At 43.1% G+C, this 23555-nt stretch overlaps 1 protein-coding gene across 1 annotated transcript in view; it reads right to left on the reverse strand.

Moving 5' to 3' along the window:
- PGM5 (phosphoglucomutase 5) overlaps positions 1-10636 on the reverse strand; it is a 48979-nt gene extending 38343 nt beyond the window's left edge. The window contains exon 1 of the mRNA XM_077344858.1: positions 10072-10636. Coding sequence (XP_077200973.1) covers positions 10072-10332 — 261 coding nt within the window. The 5' untranslated portion in view covers positions 10333-10636. The remainder of the gene's footprint in view (positions 1-10071) is intronic.
- Between the last annotated feature and the right edge of the window lie 12919 nt (positions 10637-23555).

Genomic DNA, 23555 nt, shown 5'->3' on the forward strand with positions numbered 1-23555 from the left:
GAGCCACAGATCCCTAACTGCTTCTTAAGGGAAACCCTATCAAAATACTGGATAATACCTTAACAAAAATTAAATTAACAAAAATAGAATAATGGTTGCAATTATTTTTAACAGGCATTTCAGAGAAACTGTTTCATGGCTGATGCAGCTCTTCATAAGATATTTTTAAAATCTTGGTATAATTAAAACCTTGATATATGTAAGAAATGCTGTCAACTACCCCGGTCATTGAAATGTAGCTAGTAATGTAGCTAGTAACAAATAATTGATCCTCTGCAACCAATTATGCTGGTGCTACAATTAGGCCCATCACATTTGCAGATTTACAAAGGCATCTGAAGTGCAAGTACAGGTAGTGCCCAGCAGAAATCAGCAAATCCCCATGAAGATAGAAGAATCTAAAACATGTGGATTCAACTATAAGTTTAGATCTTTAATTGGCAGGAGAGAGAAAACAGACAGCAACTGCCTTTCACTGTGGCCTTTCAGCCGGATCAAAGAGATGACTGATTGCTAAGACCTGTAGCTGTCTCGAGTCAAATTTCTGTGTTAAAAATAAAAGCCAGGAGTACAGTGCATTTCAGAACACTTGGCCTGCAAGGGTGCATTTGCCAAAAGCAGTATGAATGGATACTGAGAAGGAAGTCCCATCCCATTTTTATAACATGACAAAATTTCTGGATGCTGTTACTTAATACTGACTATCATTAACAAATGCCATATTTTCACAGTTACACAACTGCTGTTTAGGCATCTAGCTCACTGTTCACTTACTATATGCAGCAAGTCATAAATGACAGCAAGTCAGAAATTTAAATTTTTACACCCACAGAAAGAGAGGCATTTAAAATTCTTAGAACTAAGGTTACTGAATGGAACATATTCCTACAGAACATAAAATAATTCTTGTAAAGTTTATTTTCCTCCTTTAAATACCATGAAATCATATGGCAAGTGTTATTTCCAACTATCTCCTTCTTCTGCAGAGCCTCACATACCCATGGGATCCCTCTTATCACTGGCTGGTATGCACTAAGTCTTCAGAAAAACAACAATAATTCAGCAGGAGGGACAAACAGGCTTGTTAGGTCTCCGTGTTTGTGCTCATAAGCCAACAACAACATCATTCAAAAGCAAACAAGAGAGGTAAGAGCCAAACATTACAGGATGTGACAAAACTGGAAACTGGGGTGGGGGGGGGGGGAGGAGATAAGTTGCTTTTTAAATAGTGAAGAGAAAAAATAAATAAAACACAAAACTGATAAAGTGAACTAGGGATTGTGGAAGGCCTTTGAGCCTAAAGCTGACAACTCAAGAAACAACCAGAACTTGGACCATGAATGGGAGTGGGGCAGTTAGAAAACAGAATTGCCAATAACTTGGAGGGAAAGTGGCATGTCCCCCTAATAGGATGGCGTTTACCAGGTGACGCTACATATCTCAATGCCATGAAAAAATTCCCTTGCCCATTCCTTCCATTGGTTGCAACCCTCACCGAAAGATACAGAGGTTAGCTGTTACAGAGAAAGATGCATGAGCTTTGGAAAACAACTGAATTTGAGTAGTAGAAGATTTACAATTTAATGTTGGCTTAAAATAGTTGCTAAATTGGAACTCTAGTTAGTATTTATGGTGGTTTAAGGTTGTTGCTGATGAAATCCTGAACTGTGGAAACTTAGGTAAAGATAAAGGTAAAGGTATCCCCTGTGCAAGCACCGAGTCATGTCTGACCCTTGGGGTGACGCCCTCCAGCGTTTTCATGGCAGACTCAATACGGGGTGGTTTGCCAGTGCCTTCCCCAGTCATGACCGTTTACCCCCCAGCAAGCTGGGTACTCATTTTACCGACCTCGGAAGGATGGAAGGCTGAGTCGACCTTCAGCCGGCTGCTGGGATTGAACTCCCAACCTCATGGGCAAAGCTTTCAGACGGCTGCCTTACCACTCTGCGCCACAAGAGGCTCTGTGGAAACTTAAGACAGGAGTAAAAGGGAAAGAGAAAAAAGCATATGATCCTACGGCTTTGTATTTTATCACAGTTAAGCTGAGAGAGGAGAGTTAAGTAGTAGACTAACAGTAACACCCTATGCAGTTACACAGCCCTTTCACTTCACTGATTTAGAACAGTGTACCTATGCTTACTGTGATAAAATATATAAAGGCACTAATGGTTACAGATGTATCTAGACTAGCTTGATCCTGTCAGATCTTAGAAGTTAAGCAGGATCTGTGCTAGTCAGTATTTGGATGAAAGATCACCAAGAAATACCAGAGTTACCATGCTGGCAAAAACAAACCACCTCTGATTATCTTGCCTCAAAAACACTATGGGGTCACCATAAGTTAGCAGTGACAGAAAAGAAACAACCCACCACTGTTTCGGATGGTGTTGTGAAGCTCATAAAATGGAACAGCTTAAATAGGGAAAAGAGGAAAGGTGACAACAAAACGGGCAAAATTAATGGTGACTGGCCAAGCAGAACAGAAAAGGCCCTTGTCACTAGGCCAAGACGTTCTGCATGGATTACTGTAGACCTTGTTTTAGTCCATCCTTCTTTATTTTCTGCTTGTAGTCTCCCAGTATAAGCCCAAATAATAGCAATCATTCTTGACAACTGCCAAGCTCAAATAAAAGTCCTATCAGGTCCTATGAAATAGCATAAATTTAACTGTTTATCAGGCAAGGACCAAGCATGAAAAAGATCATTTTTATCTTATATATACTAACCAGAAAGCCCGTTGCACCCAGGGATGCAACGGGCGCTAGCGGGGGGTGGTGGTAGAGGGGCTGTGACATTCCCCTACCTTCGTAGGGCTGTGTCCACGTTGACGAGGTGGTCCGCAGGCATCCCGGCTGCCATCCAGTTCAGGCAGAAGGCCAGGAGGGAGTGCGCATGGAGGGAGCAGGCCATGCTTCTGCTGGGCGGCTTTTATGCCTGCCTGCTCGCTTGGCCAGCTGCACCCGTTCTCTTCCCTTGTCTGGTGATGGCTGATACGGTGGGGGCTCCTTCGCGCTGCAGCTGCACAATGGCCCCCACCCACCCCTCCACCAGAGCACAGCCAGGCAAGGCATGTGGTGCGGGGGGAGGGCATGCACCCCCACCCATCCGTGCATGCGCCCTGCCGCTCACACACAATGCCCCAGCAGGAGGGACACGGAGGGATGTGGCCGCTCGGCCAACCCTGTACAGCTGAGGGCTGTTGCCGACTAGGCCAACACAGTGGGAGGAGGAGGAGCAGCGGGCAGGACAGGACAGGGAAAGGCAAGGCAGAGAGAGGCAGGACTGAGGTTGGGGGCAGCCAGCTGGGCTGGCAGGTATGCAGAGCAGTGGCCTAGTCAGGGCACTGCTGGCCTGCTACCCTCCACTGCCAGGGAGCATCTGGCTGCGAGACTGCAAGCTTGCCTCATGGCTGGCTTCTGGGGGCAGGTGCTGTAGGGGCCTGCCCAATCTGGGGGTCCAGCTTTGCTGGCCATGCCTGGATTGGCTTGCTGCGCCATAAACACTGTCCAGATACCAGACGTGTCCTGGACACTGCCCGGACAGCGGACAGCCCTTAGTGCCTTTTCCCAAATATATAAAGGCACTAATGGTTATAGATGTATCCAACTAATTTTGCTATTCTTTTACCTTTGACTGTATACACAAATCAAAAGCTGAAGCAAGATAATATGGTAAAGAAACTAGTAAGCTGCTTTGAAATATGGCTCATAGAATCATAGAGTTGGAAGGGGCCATACAGGCCATCTAGTCCAACCCCCTGCTCAACGCAGGATTAGCCCTAAGCATCCTAAAGCATCCAAGAAAAGTGTGTACCCAACCTTTGCTTGAAGATTTCCAGTGAGGGGGCGCTCACCACCTCCTTAGGCAGCCTATTCCACTGCTGAACTACTCTGACTGTGAAAAACTTTTTCCTGATATCTAGCCTATATCGTTGTACTTGAAGTTTAAACCCATTACTGCGTGTCCTTTCCTCTGCAGCCAGCAGAAACAGCATCCTGCCCTCCTCCAAGTGACAACCTTTCAAATACTTAAAGAGGGCTATCATGTCCCCTCTCAACCTCCTTTTCTCCAGGCTGAACATTCCCAAGTCCCTCAACCTATCTTCATAGGGCTTGGTCCCTTGGCCCCAGATCATCTTCGTCGCTCTCCTCTGTACCCTTTCAATTTTATCGATGTCCTTCTTGAAGTGAGGCCTCCAGAACTGCACACAGTACTCCAGGTGTGGTCTGACCAGTGCCGTATACAATGGGACTATGACATCTTGTATCCCATCAATGTATCCCATCAATACAATGGGACTATGACATCAATGTATCCCATTGTATACGGCTCAGAGCAACAATACTTCCAGTTTCATATATATAACGATTGATAAATTAATTTTGTTTCCTGCTAAGAGTACAGAGATAAACACGTACACTAACCACCCAGTGATGGGGAAATTAAGAAAACTTGGAGCAAATCATCTTCGGAGTCTTTAATGATATATTTATTATGCCTTCATGCTTCCAAGAAATTGTACATGATAAAATAATTAAAATTACACTCTGAAATGGTTTGCAGTGATTTTTATCCTTTTATGGTATCTTTTTTTTGTCTGTGAAGTGGCTTTTTGAAATCATGCCACTTGCCTCTAGACAATTATAATCTTGTCTTCACTCAATGCTTGCTGCCAAATTGTACTAAAAGGGTGGGGAAAAGACACAGAATTTCTTGACTGATGGCCATAGGTGGTTGGTCTAGCTGTTTACTTGCACATATTTCTCATGACACAATAATTTATTGTGGTAGAAACCCATGACATATTTAACAGTGTTCATTTTGTTCTTTTAAAGTCATAAGAATAGAAAAATATTTTGAAAGACTGACTTCCCCAGCAACACATTTTGACACAATGTATGTAATAGCATTCCACAAAAGAATAACTGAATTAACTTTTAACAGCAAATACACATTTTGTTATATTTATGGTTAGTAGAAAGGAAAATAGTTCATAAGCTTGTTGGAGAAGGATGAAAAAGAACTTGTATATAAGAACATAACCAAGAAAAGACAGGAAGACAGATTTAGAAATTAAGAAAAATGAAGAGAATTACAAAAGTTAAAAGAGAAAAATATTTTTATTTTATTAACTATAGTTTAACTTTTCAGAGCAGATCCAACAGGCTTAGGCTATTTTAGCCATTAAATAATTAAAATTTCAAATTAATAAAAATAAAAAGTTTAGCCATTAAATAATTAAAATTACAGGCTGGGTAGCATCCACAAACTACAAAATCAGTACCCATGCTGCACAAGAACAGCATAAGCATTAAATCCGCGAACAAATGACAAATGATTTCTTTATCCAAAATATTTGATTTTATTTATTAAAATTATGAAAAACAAACAACAAAAACATAACAAGATACTGTTTAAATACAGCATGTTCAATGAATAAACCAGCAGGCACGCCTCCCTCTGGCGGGTGAGCAAGCGAGCTGGGGGGGGGGGAGGCACGGGCTCATTAGAGCCTGCAAATGCGCTTGCGCATTTGTGGGCACCAGCTCGCTGGTGCCTCCCCCCAAGCTTGCCTGCTTGCTGGGTCACCCGCTTGCTAGCTCGCTGGGTCGCCTGCTCTCTTGCCAGCTCGCTCGGGCCTCCCCCCCATTTGCCCAGTCACCGGGTCGCTCGGGCGCCTCCATGCCCCCCCCCCACGGCTCGGTACCGAGGCCTCCATGGCCCAGTACCGGGCCGTGGCCCGGTGGTTGGGGACCACCGTTCTATACTACTGAGTTGCTTAATTTTTTGTATGTGAAAAATTCAGTTTCATAATCTCTCATACGTTTCAGTACACTAAGCTATACTATCACAGAATTAAGCAGATAATGTCAAGCACTGTCCCATCTTTGCTTTCTTATTCTTAACAGTCAGAATACACCAGAATACACTTAACACATCATCAGAACTGAGAGGCACAATGCTACAAAGCAGAAGCAACACAAGAGCAAGGACAAGAATAGGCTAGATATGGAAAGGAAAATTATAAAAATGACAGATTCTTATATCTAATAGCCAAGTATGGATTCCATGAAGCTCAAATAATACATACAACAGTCCCACCTGGGAGTTAGAAAAACCTTAGGTTTGCATAAAAATCCAACTTGTTAAAAAACTTCACGTGTTCCCCCCCCCCCCAATGTCTGTGCATGCATAGGGGTCTGCACCTATACAGACATCACCAATTTAAAAAACAATAAATTATTTTGCCATGGCAATCCAAATCCATGCCATACAAAATCCCTCTTATACGCAGGGTAAGACTGAAGAGGTAAAAGGGAGGGGATAGGGGTGGGTGGGAAGAACAGGCAGGCACAGAGAAGGAAGAGTAAAGAAGCAGCAATGTAGACCAAGGGAGTTGGGACAGAAATGGGATTTCTCTTCCCCTGAAAATCCTCATGGATCTCCTTTCTGTCAAATCTAAATCAAGTAAATATTGGTCAGTTCTGTACCAGCAGCACAGGCACCACTTGGGAAGTGTATTGGTACACATGAAACCCATCCATCATCATGAATTATGTTGACAAGTGGGGTGACTTTCATATTACACAAGGCAGTTCCTTGTAGAGGAGCAGTAGTTTTACTGGTCCAGTTTGGTCCACTTGCATCTGGTGCTATGAAATGGTGTGGTGTCAATAAAAGGTCTAGAATCTAATATAAGAAGAAATGGTTAAATAAAAGAGGACAGTGAAGTGATCTGTTTATCCCAGGCCCAAGACCACAGTGTAGATCAGCAGTGACAGCTCATCATAACTAAGGCTCTCAGGTCGACTTCCAAACATAAAGACCAGGGAACTATGGGACTTGCCCATCTTTCTCTGTTTCTCCAAAACACTGTCAGAATCTCACTGGTTCCCAGTCCAGACTTCTTATAACATGGCAGCCCTATGTAAAACTTCATGGATAAGGTCACTTCAACATGGACATTCCTCCAGATTTCATTTGTTCTACTTGTGCCTTCCTCTCTGCAACAGACTGTCTCCCATACCTATTTCAGTTTATTCCTATTTAAACAGATTGTCATCCTGGAAACTAAAACCAGATGTACCTTAATCGACCAAAAACAATTGCCAATGTTTGATCCAGGTGGGCTGAGGCTTCTGGCATGAGAAGAAAAATTCTTGGGACTCCGGCTATAAGTAACCAGCTGGCACAGCTGAGGTCACTGGGAACAAAGTTTGGCAGAGGGTCAACAAGTCTCTGGTGGGAAGTATGAGGCAGTGGAAGCCAATTACCCAGAATCCCAATCAATGCAAAAAGGGGAAAGGATGCTATTTTAATATTTTACTGTGGTAGCTTGATTGTCTACAGGAATGCTTTATTTTAACTGAGTTTCAAGACATGATAAAATTCTTAAACTAGTTCACAGCAGAGAAAATACATTGAACATACTTGAATCAAAACAGGATATTTAATTCTCTAAATTGTTCATTCCCAAGATACACATAAACAAATCCGGTTTCTTGTTTTTATTAGCAAGTACATATGACCACTAAGCATTCATCTCTCCATCCAGAACAAGATAACGAATCGGCCAAAGTACTGCAGTCTAAAGATATCAGACACCATCTGAGTGGAACATACTTTGCAGCCAACAATATATATTTCCTTTCCAACGCACATTTGTTGCCAGACTATTACATTAATTTGTTTTGGAATCCAAGCACAGGCTCAGATAAATCTGATATTCCCCCACACACAATATGGTCTTTAGAAAGATTATAAAATAGATTCCAGCCTTGGGTGCTTTTTGGAGGAATACTAAATAAATGGAAAAATCATAATATATAGCATACGAATCTGTTTGCCTACCTTGTACTGCTTTTTAGATATGAGTGAGAGAGAGAGGGACTATCAGAAAAAGAGATAGAAGGTGCAGTGTTAGAACCTACAATCTTTCACGAGATACAAAGCTCCAAATACTCATTGCTACTACAAAATCATGGGGATACAAATTCAGAAATATAACCGATAGTATATTTTGCAGTCTATATGATAAAAGAAATTACAGTGTATGGTCATGCAGATAAGAGGAGTAAAGAATGCACATGTGAGTCATTGTGGAAGAAGACAAATCAAATAAAACCTAATGAATGGTAAACTAGCCATTCCAATCAAGATATGCAATCCAATGCACGGTTACTCTGGTCAAAATCCATTGATTTTACCTCTGCAAAGGGCTGCAGTGTTAATTGATACACTGAGTAATACTACCAGAAAAACAATAATAAGGCATATGAAACAAATAGAAGAAATGAGAGGGATTAAAACATAACTGCCACCTCATGCATGTTGGGACTTTGTTGGTGAACACACTGGATTTATACTATATAGTGCAGTGGTTCTCAACCTGGGGATTGGGACCCCTTTGTGGGGTCAAATGACCCTTTCACAGGGGTTGTGGCAGGGCAAGCAGCTTGGCCGGGGGAGTGCCATCCACACAACAGCCTTGCAGGGTAGATTGAGATAGAGCGTTGGTCTGTCTGGAGCAGAAGAAAAGAGCAAGATCAGCATGGTGGGACAAGAGGCAGAACTGAACTGAGAAACCATGGGGGGGGGGAACAAATCATATACAATCATGACCAGTGAATCTTCATGCCATTGGTCAGTTTCAGTTTAATTTCTGTGAAAGAACACGTGCATAATTTTATGGTTGGGGGTCACCACAACATGAGGAACTGTATTAAAGGGTCATGGCATTAGGAAGGTTGAGAACCACTGATATAGTGGAACATTTCAACCTTTGCTCTGTTGGCAGAATAGCTGTATTTTTTTCTTAGCAACTGTTCTTGGTTATGCAGAGGTTGTAAATAATTAAATATGAAACAATAAGAAATACAGAGATTTTGATATCAAATATTATTTTAACATTGTTTTTAGCTAGTGGGAGAAAAACTATATTTTGAAGATAGCGGGGTGGACCTAACCATACTCCAAAGTAGCCTTTCTTCAGCGTTAGTGAGTCTTCCTACCACATAATAGAATGTTAACTTAATACAAGTTGGAAGATCCCTCTAGGATCAACCTAAGCAGGATAGATATGTGGGGGTGTAAATATGTAATAAAAAATTAAAATTAATAAACTTTGCTCAGTAGAAGAGGGATATAGGAGTAGGATCCATAGTGCTTCTAAAACTTCTGCCTTGGAATTATGTGTTGAGAAACACGTACCAAGACATTAAATATATACATCAAAATATTTAGATCATGCCAATCAGCATTCAGAAAGGAGCAGTTTGTATTTACTGTTTTTGTCTAGCGTCATAACTGCTCTATCATACTAACATCAAATACATTTGCTTGGGGATTGAAGTAAGCCAGAGTGGTATGTCTGTAGTAGGATGGTTATAAAAAGGTGGGAAGTAATAATTATTTATTAATAATAATAATAATAAAATACAGTAATTCAATCTGATTTCAATTACCGTCACTTATTTTTAGTATACAATTAGTCTGACATTTATACTTTGGGGTTTTTTTTACTTCATTTCCCCCCATTTTAACAGCTATGATTATTGTAAACCACACAGAATTGTTGTGGAGAATGTGATACATAAATATATTGTCACTAATGTGCAGGACAGATGGCACTTGATGAGTAGGGGGGATAAGGGTGTAACATAGGACACATCAGGGATCATCTTAGCATAAACAAAAGCGGCATGTACAGACGAGCTAGCACAGTTAGAGATGGCTCAAATACCAGCTCAGCCAAAATGTCTATTGGGTTACCTTGGACTAGCCACAGCCATCTACCTCACAGGGTTATTGTGAGGAAAAATGAAGGAGAGGAGAAACCTTAAACTACCAGGAGGAAGGTCAAGATTTAAAATAATATTTTTTAAAACATCAAAGCACTTTTGCTTGATTCACAGTGCCATCCTAGACAGAGTTTAACTTTCAAAAACCCACTGACTTCATTGGACTGTTTAGGATCGCACAGCTGTTCCAGATCAACCGCCACCGCCCATTCATGCATTGCCCCCCCCCACTCCCCAAACGACCCCGTCGGCGAGGGGGCCGCTGCCTTACCCCGTTGGCCGCCGCCATCTGCACCACCACCTCGATGGCCGTCTTGCTGAAGTACCTGCCGTCGCTGCCCACCACCATGGTGCAGCCCTGGCGGTCGCGCAGGTCGATGGACGAGAGCACGCTCTGGACGAAGTTGGGCAGGTAGTTCCTCTGGCTCTCGAAGACCGCCGTGGGCCTCCTCAGCCCCCCGCCGCCCGTCGGCCGCTGGTCCTCGCACGGGACGGTCTGCACGGTGAGCACCGGGATAGGACTCCCCTCCATGGCGCTGCGCCCCCGACGCCGGCCTCGCCCACCCTGCCCCTGGCCCCGCGGCCCAGCCCCAGCCCCAGCCCGCGCGCACGGGAGCCGCCCGGGAGCTCCAGCCCCACGTCGACGCCGCCGCCGCCTTTCTGCCCCGCTGGCAAGCCGCGGCTCCTAAGCGCTCTGCATCACGCCCACACGGCCGGCCGAGGGGAAGGGGCGGCTTTCTGCCGGGGAACTTCGGCAGCTGCTCTCTTGTCAGCCTCGCCCCGCTGCTCGCTGGAGCAGCCCGCCTGCCCTTTTTGAACAAGGACACGAGGGCGCTGCCAAAGCTTCATGGCCGGGGCCCAGCGGCAGCTCCCTCCCCCCCCCCCACTCCCGACCAATAATAACCCTGGAAAGAGAAGCCGAGGATTGTTGTCTGCTGCCAGAGATGTAACGAGAAGCGGAGGGTCTGTCTCTGTGTGTGTTGTGTTCAAACACATTTGTTCCAGGGGATCATGTACTGTCAGGTCTCCAGCAGCTTTCTATTTCCTACAAACTGCCCAGCCCTTTCTAGAGCTTTACAGGCAGCCTTCTGGGATTGCCACTTGGATAAACTGAGAGAGGGTTGGAAGAACAGGAGCAAACATTCACAAGCCCAGGGTGGGAGGGGAGGGTATCCTTTTCTTCACCTGCTCAGACCATTATGGTAAAACAAGAGAACAAAAACAATATTTGTGATTTTGAAGACCAGTAAGTCTGCCTCAACTATTAATAAAATAGCATAAATTCCAGCATAAACTTTTATGCACAGTATCCCACATCTGAATGTTTTCCTGTGGTTCTGGCTTTATTTAATTTTATCTCATTTTAGCTTTTGATGCCAGCTGGGCTTCCAGAGTGACATTTTAAAATAAAAATATTATAAAAATGAAGTGATGTTGAGGAGTTGTTTGTTTTAACATTTACATTGGATCTGCAGTCCAATCTCATGCATATAGATTCAGGTGGGTAGCCTCAAGGGTAGTCAAACTGTGGCCCACCAGATGTCCATGGACTACAATTCCCATGAGCCCCTGCCAGCATTCGCTGGCAGGGGCTCATGGGAATTGTTGTCCATGGACATCTGGAGAGCTGCTGTTTGAAAGCAACAGAGTTTGAGTCCAGTGGCACCTTTAAGACCAACAATGTTTAATCTTGCGTGTAAGCTTTTGTGTGTGTGCATACTTCTTCAGATACTTTGAAACAATTTTCTTGTTAGTTGCCAGGAAGAGCTAGTTATTATAGTCAAGATGTATAAGTAACTTACTCTGCCTCCTGAACCCTGGAAACATCATTCCTAGGATTGCGTGGGGATTTAAACCTGGGTCCCCCATATCCTAGTTTTTCACTCTGACCACTGCACTGCTCCCTTGCCACCCTTCACCTCCCCCCAACACATCATCTTAAAGTAAATAATACTTCCTTTTCTCTATATTGAAAGGTATGTGTGGCAGTCATAGTTCACTTAGGTCCGTACAGAACAGTAGGGCCTAATACTGACAGAGACTTTTTATTCTTTTTGCTTATGATCCTTCCTCTGAGGGAACTCATGGTAGGATGGCCAGACATTATCCCATTTTGTCTTCATAACCAAACCCATGAGAATGGTTACACTAAAAGATAGTACTTTGTACTCGGAGGCTACCCAGCAACCTCCAGAGATTTTGGCGTGCCCCCACCTGGTAGAATGAACTTCCAAAGGAGACATGGGCCCTGTCAGAGCCTACTGGGTTCCACATTGCCTACAAAACAGCTCTTCCACCAGGCATTCAACTGAGGGCAGGCGAAAAAGAACATCCAGGAGCCTTCCCCTCCCCCCCCTCCCAGCACCACAGATATAAGAGCATGGGATAGCATTTGGGAATGGAAAGAATGCTGACTGCTGTTCTGCAATAGTTTTAAGTGACTTATTTTTATTGTCTTATGGTATTTCTGGTTTTAAACTTCTGCCGAGAGTTCTATCAAATCATAATGCAATATTTGGATGCCAATTACTATAGCACACTTGAAGCCATGCAAACTTTTATTTCAGGAAGGGTGCAACATGCATGCTGCAAAACGATCTTATGGACTAGCCAAGCACAATTGCTGGGACAGCTGGGACTCAGTGGCAGAGCACAAGCAGAAGGTTCTAGGTTCAATTCCCAGCATCTCTTTTGGAAAAGACCTGGCAGTAGATTATATGGAAGACCTCTGCCTGAGACCATGGAGAGCCACTGCCAGTCTGGGTAGACAGTACTGACTGTAGTGGTCTGATTCAGTATCAGGCAGTTTCACGTGTCCATGTGAACATGAAAAACTCTGGATTTTCTTCAAACAATTCGCTATCTACAGCAGATCTTTATGCTCAGTATACTCAATTCACATGGCTGACCCATATGTCATTTTCTCATTCAGTCCATAAAGGGACTGCAATGTTTATTTCAATTCAGTTGAAATAAGAAGAGTTGATTTTTATACCCCGTTAAAGGAGTCTCAAATTGGCTTACAATCACCTTTCCTTCCTCTCCCCACAACAGATACCCTGTGAGGTATGTGGGGCTGAGAGAGAGCTCTTGACAGGGCTGCTCTGTGAGAACATTTCTGTTAGGACTGTGACTAGCCAAAGGACCCAAATCAGTTTTTAATATGTGTTGTAGTCTATCCAGCAAAATACTGAAAGCAGTTCAAGCATACTGCTAGTGCCAGACCCACCCTAGCAGAATTTCATGTGACTATGATTCAGCCACTAATCTGTGTGAAAGGTTCTGTAGTAACATTTGCTTGGTTTTCACTACAATTTACTATGTAAACACTGTCACAGTTCAAGAGTTTAACCAGTGTGGATGGAATTATGGTTTTCTAAATTGGAGGGGGTGGAGTGATTTTTTTGTTCTTTTTCAGATGGTAATTCTCTTTTCACCATGATGGCAGTAGATCTGGAGAGCCACAGTTTGGTCACGCCTGCACTAGACCAATGCTAACAGTAATAATACATGGTAGCATTAGGTGACTGCCGGGGCAATTTATGCAAAGTGTCTCCAGTTTAATTGAATCCATGCATTGAATTGCACTGTCTATTTTGTGGCTGTTCACTGCTGTGGGGCCATCCTTAACTGACAAGATATATTGAATGACTTCAAGCTATTCATGAACTTTTATGCCTAATAGGAATACACTAAAAAGTTTATTAAAATCTTCTAAATCCAAGATGTACATAGCTATTATACTTAAAATCAACAAAATATTTCAAGTCTTGTGCTGTGAAAACTAAACAATGTGACAGTTAAAACAAACAAACAATTCCAGCCTGAGCAGTTACCAGTATATTGAATAGCAAAGTATGGACCCATCCGTGAATATCTAAATCAGAGCCATATTTAACCAAAAGAGAGAGTTCAGCATACTTGGAGTACTCTTCAGATTTACATACAAAATCTGAATATTAAAAAAGGACATTGGAGGGTTAAAATATTGTGTTGCCTATGCATATGCACATTTGTGGGGCTTGCCAGTGTCAGTGATCTTTGTGGGACAAATCAGCTGGCCTAGGTTATGGGATACCACCATCTTCCTCATTGATGGTAGGGAGGAAGGTTCAGTGGGGCTGACAGCAGAGCCAGTGCTCACATGGGACTTGCCAGCCTTGGCAGACCCAGCTGCTGGGAGCCATGCTGAGCTCACAGCCATGGTCCTGGATGACAGGACAGGAGAAGCCTCAACGGGCCTTGCAGTGGAGTCTGAAAGCCACACTGGGCCTGGCTGCGGTGATGGCGGAGGGCAATAAAGGCAAAAGTGGAGGGGTTCTTCCCTGCAAGTATCACATGTTGACACTTGTACCCTTCTAAATTCATTGACTTCAGTAGACTTCCAAGGGTGTAGCTTTGCTTAAGGTGATACTGCAACTTGCTTCTAACAGACTGCTTATGTGTTTGGAAGATGTTTAAGTAGGATCTGGGGCAGCTCACACATGGTGCTTGAAACATTAGTTGTGGTGAAGCAAATGCAGTCCATGAGAGAAAAGTGGTTTTTGCTGAAGCAAAGCTTCATGAAGGGAAAAGCTCCACTTATCTTGAATGACTTGACTGCATCATACTTTCTGTTTATGCTCCATCCTGCATTACATGGTTCTCATATTTATCCAGATGAACTTTGTGTATACTAAACACACTGCCAATAATTCTTTGTGAGAAGTGACTATTTATAATCTGGTGGGAATTGTAGTCCTGTGAAATTGTTTTTTGGCAGTTTTTCATCAATCACTAGGAAAAAAATTTATTGCAGCTGTATGCTTTTAATTATTTGAAATACAGCCACGTGGACTGTCTAGTATTTTCTCATGCATATACATCCAAAATGGCATCCAAACTACAGCTGACAGCAATAATTTTATATATCCCAATAGTTATACTTGACAAGAGTTTCTAAAGCAACATCTGCAATCTTGTGTAGTATACAATGAGTTGATAACTTTGTTCTCTCTCTCTCTCTTACACACACACACATCCACTGACTATGAAACATAATTGTAAATAGAATTGCACAAAATAACATTGAATCCTCCAGTACCTTATGGGTTTATTTAAATTACCACACCCCTCAAAGTTTATATAATCCTAGTCAATGTAAATTCAGTAAGGAAGAATAGATCTAATTAGTCAGTAGCATCTTAGTCCTCATCAGAAACAAAACCAAACTTTACTAGCTTTTTGTTGTTGTTGTTTTGTTAAAGGGAAGAATGAGCAAAGTAAGAGATTGCTCAAATTGTTTCTTTTACTTGGAGAATATTAAAAGCATGCAATGATATGATGCATTTCCAGGAGCTAGTCACTCCCAACCCCACAGGAGTGGTCACAATTTCCCACATACAGTTTGTAATATTGAAACTCAGTTCATGTTTCAGTATAGTTTCAGAGTACCAAAACCTGGAGCAGTGACTTGGAACCGACATACCTTAAGGACCACCTTCTTCATTATGAAATCACCCAATCACCCAGTCACCTTCAGAGGTTTGCTTGTCCCCACCATCTGAGGTGGCAAATCAAGAAAGGGCTTCCTCGGTCATGGTACCAAAGTTTTGGAACTCCCACACTGGGAAGATCTGTCTGTGTCCCTCTGTTGGTGCCTTCTGCCAGTAGGTTTCATTTGGCATACTTCTAATAACAGTTTTTGGTCCTCCTCTCTGGTTCTGGTGTTGTTTGTGTGTTTTTATTTATAATTTTTAATTATGTTATTAATTGTTCAAGTGTTCTACTCTTTTTATGTTTGCCACCTTGGAGATCCTGACTAAGTACAAAGGCAGCAGAAACTTCTTTTGAATAAATAAACTCCAGACCAGCTTTTATTTAGAGCTCAAAACAAGGTGGCTAGATAAACTGCTATGAAGGACTCTTGTTAGGCCTTGTGTTACTTTCTTTGTTCACAACGAATAAAGTTATACTATGTTTACTTAAAGATCATCTTCCAGTTTGGTGAGAGCCAGTTTGGTGTAGTGGTTAGGAGTGCGGACTTCTAATCTGGCATGCTGGGTTCGATTCTGCACTCCCCTACATGCAGCCAGCTGGGTGTCCTTGGGCTCACCACGGCACTGATAAAACTGTTCTGACTGAGCAGTAATATGAGGGCTCTCTCAGCCTCACCCACCTCACAGGGTGTCTGTTGTGGGGAGAGGAAAGGGGAGGCGACTGTAAGCCGCTTTGAGCCTCCTTCGGGTAGAGAAAAGCAGCATATAAGAACCAACTCTTCTTTTTCTTCTACTTCCTGAGTGATTGCAGCATTTTACACCCCACTGCACCAGAGTTGTCAGCAAGAACATCTCAAAAAAATGTTAAAGGGGGCAAAACCTGGGCCTGAAGATAAGCTAGGGTTGCTGACTCTGGACTGGAAAATTCCTGCAGATTTGGGGGTGGTGTCTGTAGAGAATAGACTTTTTTGAGGTATTTCACCTAGAAGTTAAAGTATACAGGCCTGCCAAGCCCTTGGCTAAGAAGGGGACTCCCCTGCTCTGAGCCTTGGCAGCAGGGAAAAAATTAAAACAAACTCACCAGTGTCACAAGTGTGATGACATTGCTTCCAGTGAAAACCTGGAAGTGATGGTGAGAGTTGTGAGAGTCACTGGAAACTAACCAGAATGTTCCTGGTGATTCCTAGAGCTGTTGCTGTCACTTAAGAGTTTTCCCCCAGAAGTGATGTCATCATGTTCATGATAATGATGCTCCCATCCATGTCCCCATCCTCAACCCTCCTACCAGTTGCCAGTCCTGGATTGGCAACCCTAAAGCTATTCCATAGAATTTTCCTTCTCAAGCAGCCATTTTCTCCATGAGAGCTGATATGGGATTGCAATTTGGGGAGAACACCAGGCACAACATCACTGAGGTAAATATCAACCAGAAGTTGTGGGATTGTAGGTTTTAAAGCAGCACATAGCTAAGGATAACCTTAGGGAAACCTCTCAGGTAGTATTGTAATACAGAGCAATTATTTCTTTAACCCTCCCACCAGTGCACTATTGGCCCATATCAAGCATCTATCAATATAACCAGATTTTCTTAATTATTGTCAATCTGGCAGAAGTGATTCACAGCACCTCTTCCTGAAAGTGCACCATGGTGTCTTTTCAAGTGAGAAAGCTTTTTCTGACACACTTGGAAAGACTTGGAGCACCTACTGCTTACTTCAGATAACACGGGTGATGTTTCCAGCTTCAGGTGGTCACCTTCCATATGAAGAAGAGCCTTGATGTCACACTGAGAAATTTTCATCTCAGACAAACAACTATTATTACATTTCATCCAGCCCTGTGAATTAGGCTGAGAAAGAACAAGTCCAAGGTAACCTAAGCAGCTTTATGGCAAATTGGAGCCTATTATGCACACATTGGATATGCACTTTCCATACACTTTAGAAGTCGATTATCCTGTTCCACACAGGAAAATCCAGCAGCAAAATCACATTGAAAGTGCATTATCCAACGAGTGCATCAGGGGTCTTGGGGTTTGAACACAGGTTTCCCACTCCATGTCTGAAGCTAAACATTTGTACCCCGTACTTGAGCATTTGCTTGTCTTTCAGACATTAGATCCTCTGCTCTATAAGCCTCACACACTGGCTAGTTATGTATGTGCTCTACAGAAGGTGGAATACAATGACAGGGTTAAGCATGAAAGTGGTTCAATAGCGCCACCTGGAGTAAGAATGCATCATATAATTCCTTACTATCATCATATAATTCCTCACTACATACAATTCCTTACATAAGAATGCATAATATAATTCCTTACCTAAGTGTCCTGGCTGGATGGACCAGGCTAGCTTGATGGGTCACCCTACGTAGGGTGATGGGTCACTGCTGGTTAGTAGGAGGATTGTGAGCTGCTCCAGAGGGATCTGTTGAGGCTGGGCAAATGGGTATCAACATGGCAAATGAGGCTTGGCAAGTGCAAAGTAACACACATTGGAGCAAAAAAACCTAACTCTAAATATTCTTTGCTGGGGTCTGAACTGGCAGTAACTGACCAGGAGAGGGATTTTGGAGTCATGGTAGATGACTCACTGAAGATGTCAACTTAGTGTGAGACTGCAATAAAAAAGGCAAATGCTCTGCTGGGGATTGTTAAGAAGGGAACTGAAAAAAAATTAGCCAGAACCACAATGCCCCTGTCAACCACGGCCTTCAGAGCACCCTTTAGTTCAGCTGGAGGTGCAGCTGGTGTGGGCATGACAGACACTATGTTTGTGGCAGTGATGCTGGGTATTCTCGATGCTTGGAGGCAAGAGTGGGAGGACTGCAAATCGCAAGAGATATATCTGCTTAAGGTGCTTAACATCAATGGCTTATGTCTGACAGCACAGTTTCCTCACTTTCCTCTCCATTCTGGCAGCTCCTCCTGAACCAGGATTGTGAGACCCATAGGGGTTTACAGGGATTTCCCCAGGGATGTAGTTAGGTCTTTGTTTTTGTGGATTTGCTGGGGAAGACAGGGAAGCTGATTCTTTAATCTGTTTTTTACTGATGGGTTCCCTTTAGTTTTGGTGTGGATGAACTATGGGGAATAATGGAAGAGGTCCAAAGGCCTGCTAGATATTGTGGGAGCCAAGAATGCCTATTGACTTGCATAGACATCATTGAAATGTTATAGCATGGAAAATCTGACATGAACAAATGGAATAGATTACAAGAAACCAGTTCTGGCCCTGGAGTGACACTGTCCAGAGTGGAATGACAGTCCCTGGGCTCAGATAAAATGCTCTGGGATTTGAATTATAGCCTCAGTTCCAGATGACCAATTCCAGGAGTCCCAGGAGCCTTCTTTACACTCTGGATACTGTCATTCCCATCACATCACACTTATGCTACCTCCATTGACCATCACTCTGGTGACTGTCATTCCATTCCCAGAGCAGTCTATGTGGGCCCAGATACTGTCATTCCACAGTCATTCTAGGCCCAGAACAGGTCACTCTAACTCCATTCTGCATTTTTAATGCAGTTTTTTGTATGCGGTAAAGCATTTCATTGGATCCCATGTAAGTCAATGGGCATTCCTGGCTCCCACTATTTCAATGGCATTCTTACCATTTATTTTGGTACACCCTGTCCCAGCTCTCTCTTTATCCAGCCACAAAACAACAAAAGGGCTCTGCTTCCTCAAAGAAGAGAGGGAAAGAGAACTGTATCCCTCTGAGGCCTGTCTCTAAAGGTGTCTCTAAAGGAAATTCTCCTCTCTTGCAAGGATCTGACTGGAAGAGAGAAATGCTATTGCTCAAGAAATCAGTCAGATCAAGGATGGTTGCAGCACCCAAAACTGAAGATAATGCAGATTTCTTCAGGGAGAGTAGTTTCATTTCACTAAGAATCCTGGATTCCTAATACTGTTCCAGAATGTCTTGTAATGACACAAAACAGCAATATCTATGCATATCTTTGGCTCCGATCTGTCATTATGTATACGCCTAATTTTTAGGCTTTTGTTAGGCTAATTGTGTGTTTTTTAAAAACTATTTTGCAATTGCTATTAGAAAGCTAATTTAGAATCAAATTACAATGTAACTGGCATCAAATTGAAACAAAAATTAAATTACTTTACAATTAACTATTAATTATAACAATAATTTAATTTTTAATAGTTTAGTCAGAGGGTTTCTGAGCAAGAAGAGGCCTCTGGAGTTGGTAAACAGAACAGTAGTTAGTGGGGAGGGTTTCTCCCCCCCCCCACTAAGCTATGGGGGTCATGAGAAGAGCTGCCCAGAAGTACCCAGGTCTACTGTAAAATAGAGGCCCCATCAGGTCATTTTTCAAGAGGCTGCTATTCTAACAGACTGGTGATCCCTGGCCCATGTGAAGCATGTCTGGCTTCAAACAGGGCCAGGGACTTTTTGGTCCTGGCCTCTACCTGGTAGAATGAGCTCCCAGAGGAACTGAGGGCCCTGCCAGAGCTACCACAGTTCTACAGGGCCTGCAAGACGGAGCTCTTCCACCAGGCATTTGGTTGAGCCCAGGGCAAGAAACATCTATATGGTTCATCCTCCAAATGTTTTAATCTTTAAACCTCAGTTTTAAAAAAAAACACATCTACACACTGAGGCTTGGAGCCAGGCTAATTGGTAGAGCCAAATGGGGTTACTGGTGGGGTAATTGGTTGGGGTTACCGGGGGTGTTAGTTTTTTACTGATTTGTTGTGATTTCATTCTGGTGTTATTATCTTCTTGTGAACTGCCATGAGCCAGCTGGCCAGAAAGCAGCAGTCAATAAGTCTAATTATAAATAAAAAAATTAATAGGCTGGGAGATAACGAGGCTCAGAAGTGCTGCTGGCAGGTGTTACAGTTCCACTGTGCTTTGGCCAAGATCCCACAAAGATGCATCACTCTCATTGCAGGGCTCTGGGATGGGCTGTGCACAGCTGATCTGGCACTTTGCTTCCTTTGGACTGCCTTTGCCTTGGCCATCTTCTCCCACCACTGCTGCAGAGTGGGAACGGGTCCTAGGGAGCTATGGGCCCAGGTTCAAGACCGGTTCCATGGAAGCCTGGTGGCAATCTTAGGAGCTGGTGTGGAAGAGGACTGTCTTGCAGGCTCTAACAGGGTTGCCTCTGGAACCGCTGGCTCACCATCCGCTGGCATCTCTGCCATGTTAGGCCCTCCCTGGACCTGCTAGCCTTCCTCAGCCGGTGGGCTTGGCTCTTCCCCTGAGGTTTCCAAGTCATTGAGCTGGCTATAGTGGTCATGAGAAGAGGGTTCCTGTGCCTGCAGTGGTCAGTCAGCATCAGTGAACCATGCCCTATTTCCTTTGGAAGGAGAGCTGCACATTGTCACTTCTAGGTTGTACATGGAAGTTATGTACCACACAAAGGGTAGCAGCAAGTTTAAAAAATATTTTTCTCTGACTGCCACTTGAAGAGGCTACAGACAGCAGAGACAACTGGAAGGTAGCCGCCCACCATAGCAAGAGCCTGGCAACCATAGCTGTGGGACCTACCTTGGCGATCTCAACACAAGAGAGTTTAAGGTGGTGCTTCTTCACAAGAAAAGTGTTGCTCATGGAATTGCTGTACAGCCACCAATTTGTAAAGAGGGGGTTCTCTCCAATGCCCCCACTGGCTCTCCAGTTTGCAAGGGATGCCAAACAACTCAAGTGGAGATGTCTGGTGATGACACTAGTATACCAGGGAGTCAGCAAAAGCAGGCAGAGCAGAAGCTGTCTCACCTGACTGGTAAGATGATCACTTTGTACAGTAGGCAATTCTCCCTGCCTGAGAACTCTGGGTTTTGTAGGCTTCTCCATTTCCTCAATTACATAATCCCTTGTTGCATGAAAATGAGGAGGAGCGTGGTGATCTCCCTTTGCCATGGACTATATGAAGGCGAAGTCATTCAGAGCTATGGTTTTGGTTGTGCTTTTCACACACGTCATGCAAGTCACAGCATGGTGGCCTCAATGACCAACATCAGTCAGGGGAAGAGACCACTTAGCAACAACCAGTGGCTGCCTCCCAGATGGCCTTTGTCCAGAGGTACTCTGGTGCCACATAGCCAGCCTGTATTAAGTAATCCCCTTGAGCCAGTTGCACAGAGAGAAGTTGACTTTGATTTATAACCCAGTTCATGCTGGGTACCAGCACCCTTCAGTAGCCCAGTTAGAGATAGCAGAGGAGCATCAAAGCCTGGCTACAGTCTCACCTATATTAGATCTATGTGTTGGTGACCATGTGAGGCCCTCAGCTAAAAGGCCAGAATTTTTCTGAAGGAAAATACTCTTGCTAGCAGAAGAGATGAGCTAACCCAGGATTTGAGGGGCTTGCAGGCCAAGCGGGGCATGCTGGCACCTGCAAACAGGAGGGAGGAAGTAGTTGTGCTCCCCCAGACCCTTCCTCTGGACAGTATGTCTCCTTTGCCACCACTGACATGTCCTTGCAGTTGCAGACAATTGGGTATGCAATGGGCACCACTGGAAAAAGAGACACAGGGCCAAACTACACGATACACTATTTTGAAGGAATGAGTTCCTACAAAACAAGAATACTTGTTTGGGACCACAGTGGTGTAGAGGAGAAGAAGGGCTCCTTCTTCTCCTGCCTTCTCTCCTATATCATTTTTCCAATCTGAAGAAGCTTTGGTGCGTGTGTGTGCGCGTGTGCCAGCGAGTCCACCCTTGATGTCAATCAAGAATTTTAATGGGCTGTGGTCGCTTCAGAAGCACATATACTAAAATTGGAACAATACAGAGAGAAAAATGTTAATGGGTTAAGTTGCCAAAATGTTAATGCACAGCAGTAAGTACCTTGTATTTTTCCCCAACCTTCATAACTTCTCTATTTTAAGAAACACACTATCAAATCACTAGCTGCTTCTAACATCTCAGTCCAAAGATAATTGAGGTGGTTTCAAACTACTGTATCTAGAATGTTCTTTCATTCATATAAGTCATACTTCCTCCTCCTAAAACTATGTTCTGTGAAGCTGGATGCCTTTTCCAAGGTCCAGCAGAAAGCACTGTTGGTGTTCCAAAGGGGCTACTTATGAAGTCCCTGGCCATTTAGAGGTCCAAGCAATATTTGCTTTAGTGACTGGGACAGGTAGAACTAAGAAACATGTTGAGTAGTCTAATAAACTGTACATAAAATCTTAATATTTTTAACTTTTTGAATCAAGATTTCCCCCTCTCCCATTCAAAAACATTTCTTTTAAAAATTCAGAGTGATCTCCTGTACCTTTGGGAATGAATTCATGTTAACACTGGAGGGCAGCACATAACACCTTATTTCAATTATTTTTTTTCTAGCAGGGGATTCTTTTACTTTTCAATACATACTGTAGTTGGGCAGTGTAAATCAGCTGTCATCTTGTGTCCAATCATATTCTTCAAACTGAAGAAATTTTGTTTATGCTTAAGGAGTGGTCAGAGGTGTAGGATATAAGGATAATATTATTTGTTTCTGTGCAAACTAGGATAGAGTTTTGCTAGTTTTGTACATATTGTTTTCTCCTGCTCTAAGCTGAAAGATATATTCGGTGTGCTAAGTATTTATACTGACAGTTTACACATGTCTAGTTCACCTGATACCCAGAGCATTTTTTGAAGTTTACTGAAGAAATTATTTGAGCCTGTGGTAGTCAATATAAGAGTAAGAAAAAGTAATAAATACAAGTTTTAAAAGATCATTTGAAAAACGGGTCATTTGCAAGAAATCATTACAGATAAATGGAAACTCACATGGAACAAAAGAAACATTCTCCATATATAAGGGAATCTGGAAATCAGCAGCCAGTACGGCTGCTGGGAGATATCTTTACAAGCAGTGTCTCCTCTCCTTCCTTTTATCCTAAAATATGAACTGGCTTTAAATCACAAGAATATGGATATGTAGATAACTTTAGGAGAAACTGGACAACTGATTTATATGGGATACATTTTTATTGACCCTCTTTGTAAATAAATAAATTTAAATGCCACCTGTGGCAATTGGGAGGGGGGAAATGGTGTCTTCCCTTGCTGGGAAAATATTTCAAGAGTTCCTTGGAATATACACTGGTTACCTGCCACCAGGATCAGCATCTAGAACAAAGATGTCAAACTCATTTTTATGAGGCCAAGTCTGGCATAAACATCACTTGGCTAGGTAGTCCATGGGCACCATAAAATGCAATGCCTGGTATGGAAGATATAAACTTTATGAAGGACGCAGGCAAACCCAATTAACTGTTTTGTTTTTATTCAAAATACAAACATGCTTGAAACAT

This window comes from Paroedura picta, chromosome 7, assembly GCF_049243985.1.
Source record: "Paroedura picta isolate Pp20150507F chromosome 7, Ppicta_v3.0, whole genome shotgun sequence".
Lineage (NCBI taxonomy): Eukaryota > Metazoa > Chordata > Lepidosauria > Squamata > Gekkonidae > Paroedura > Paroedura picta.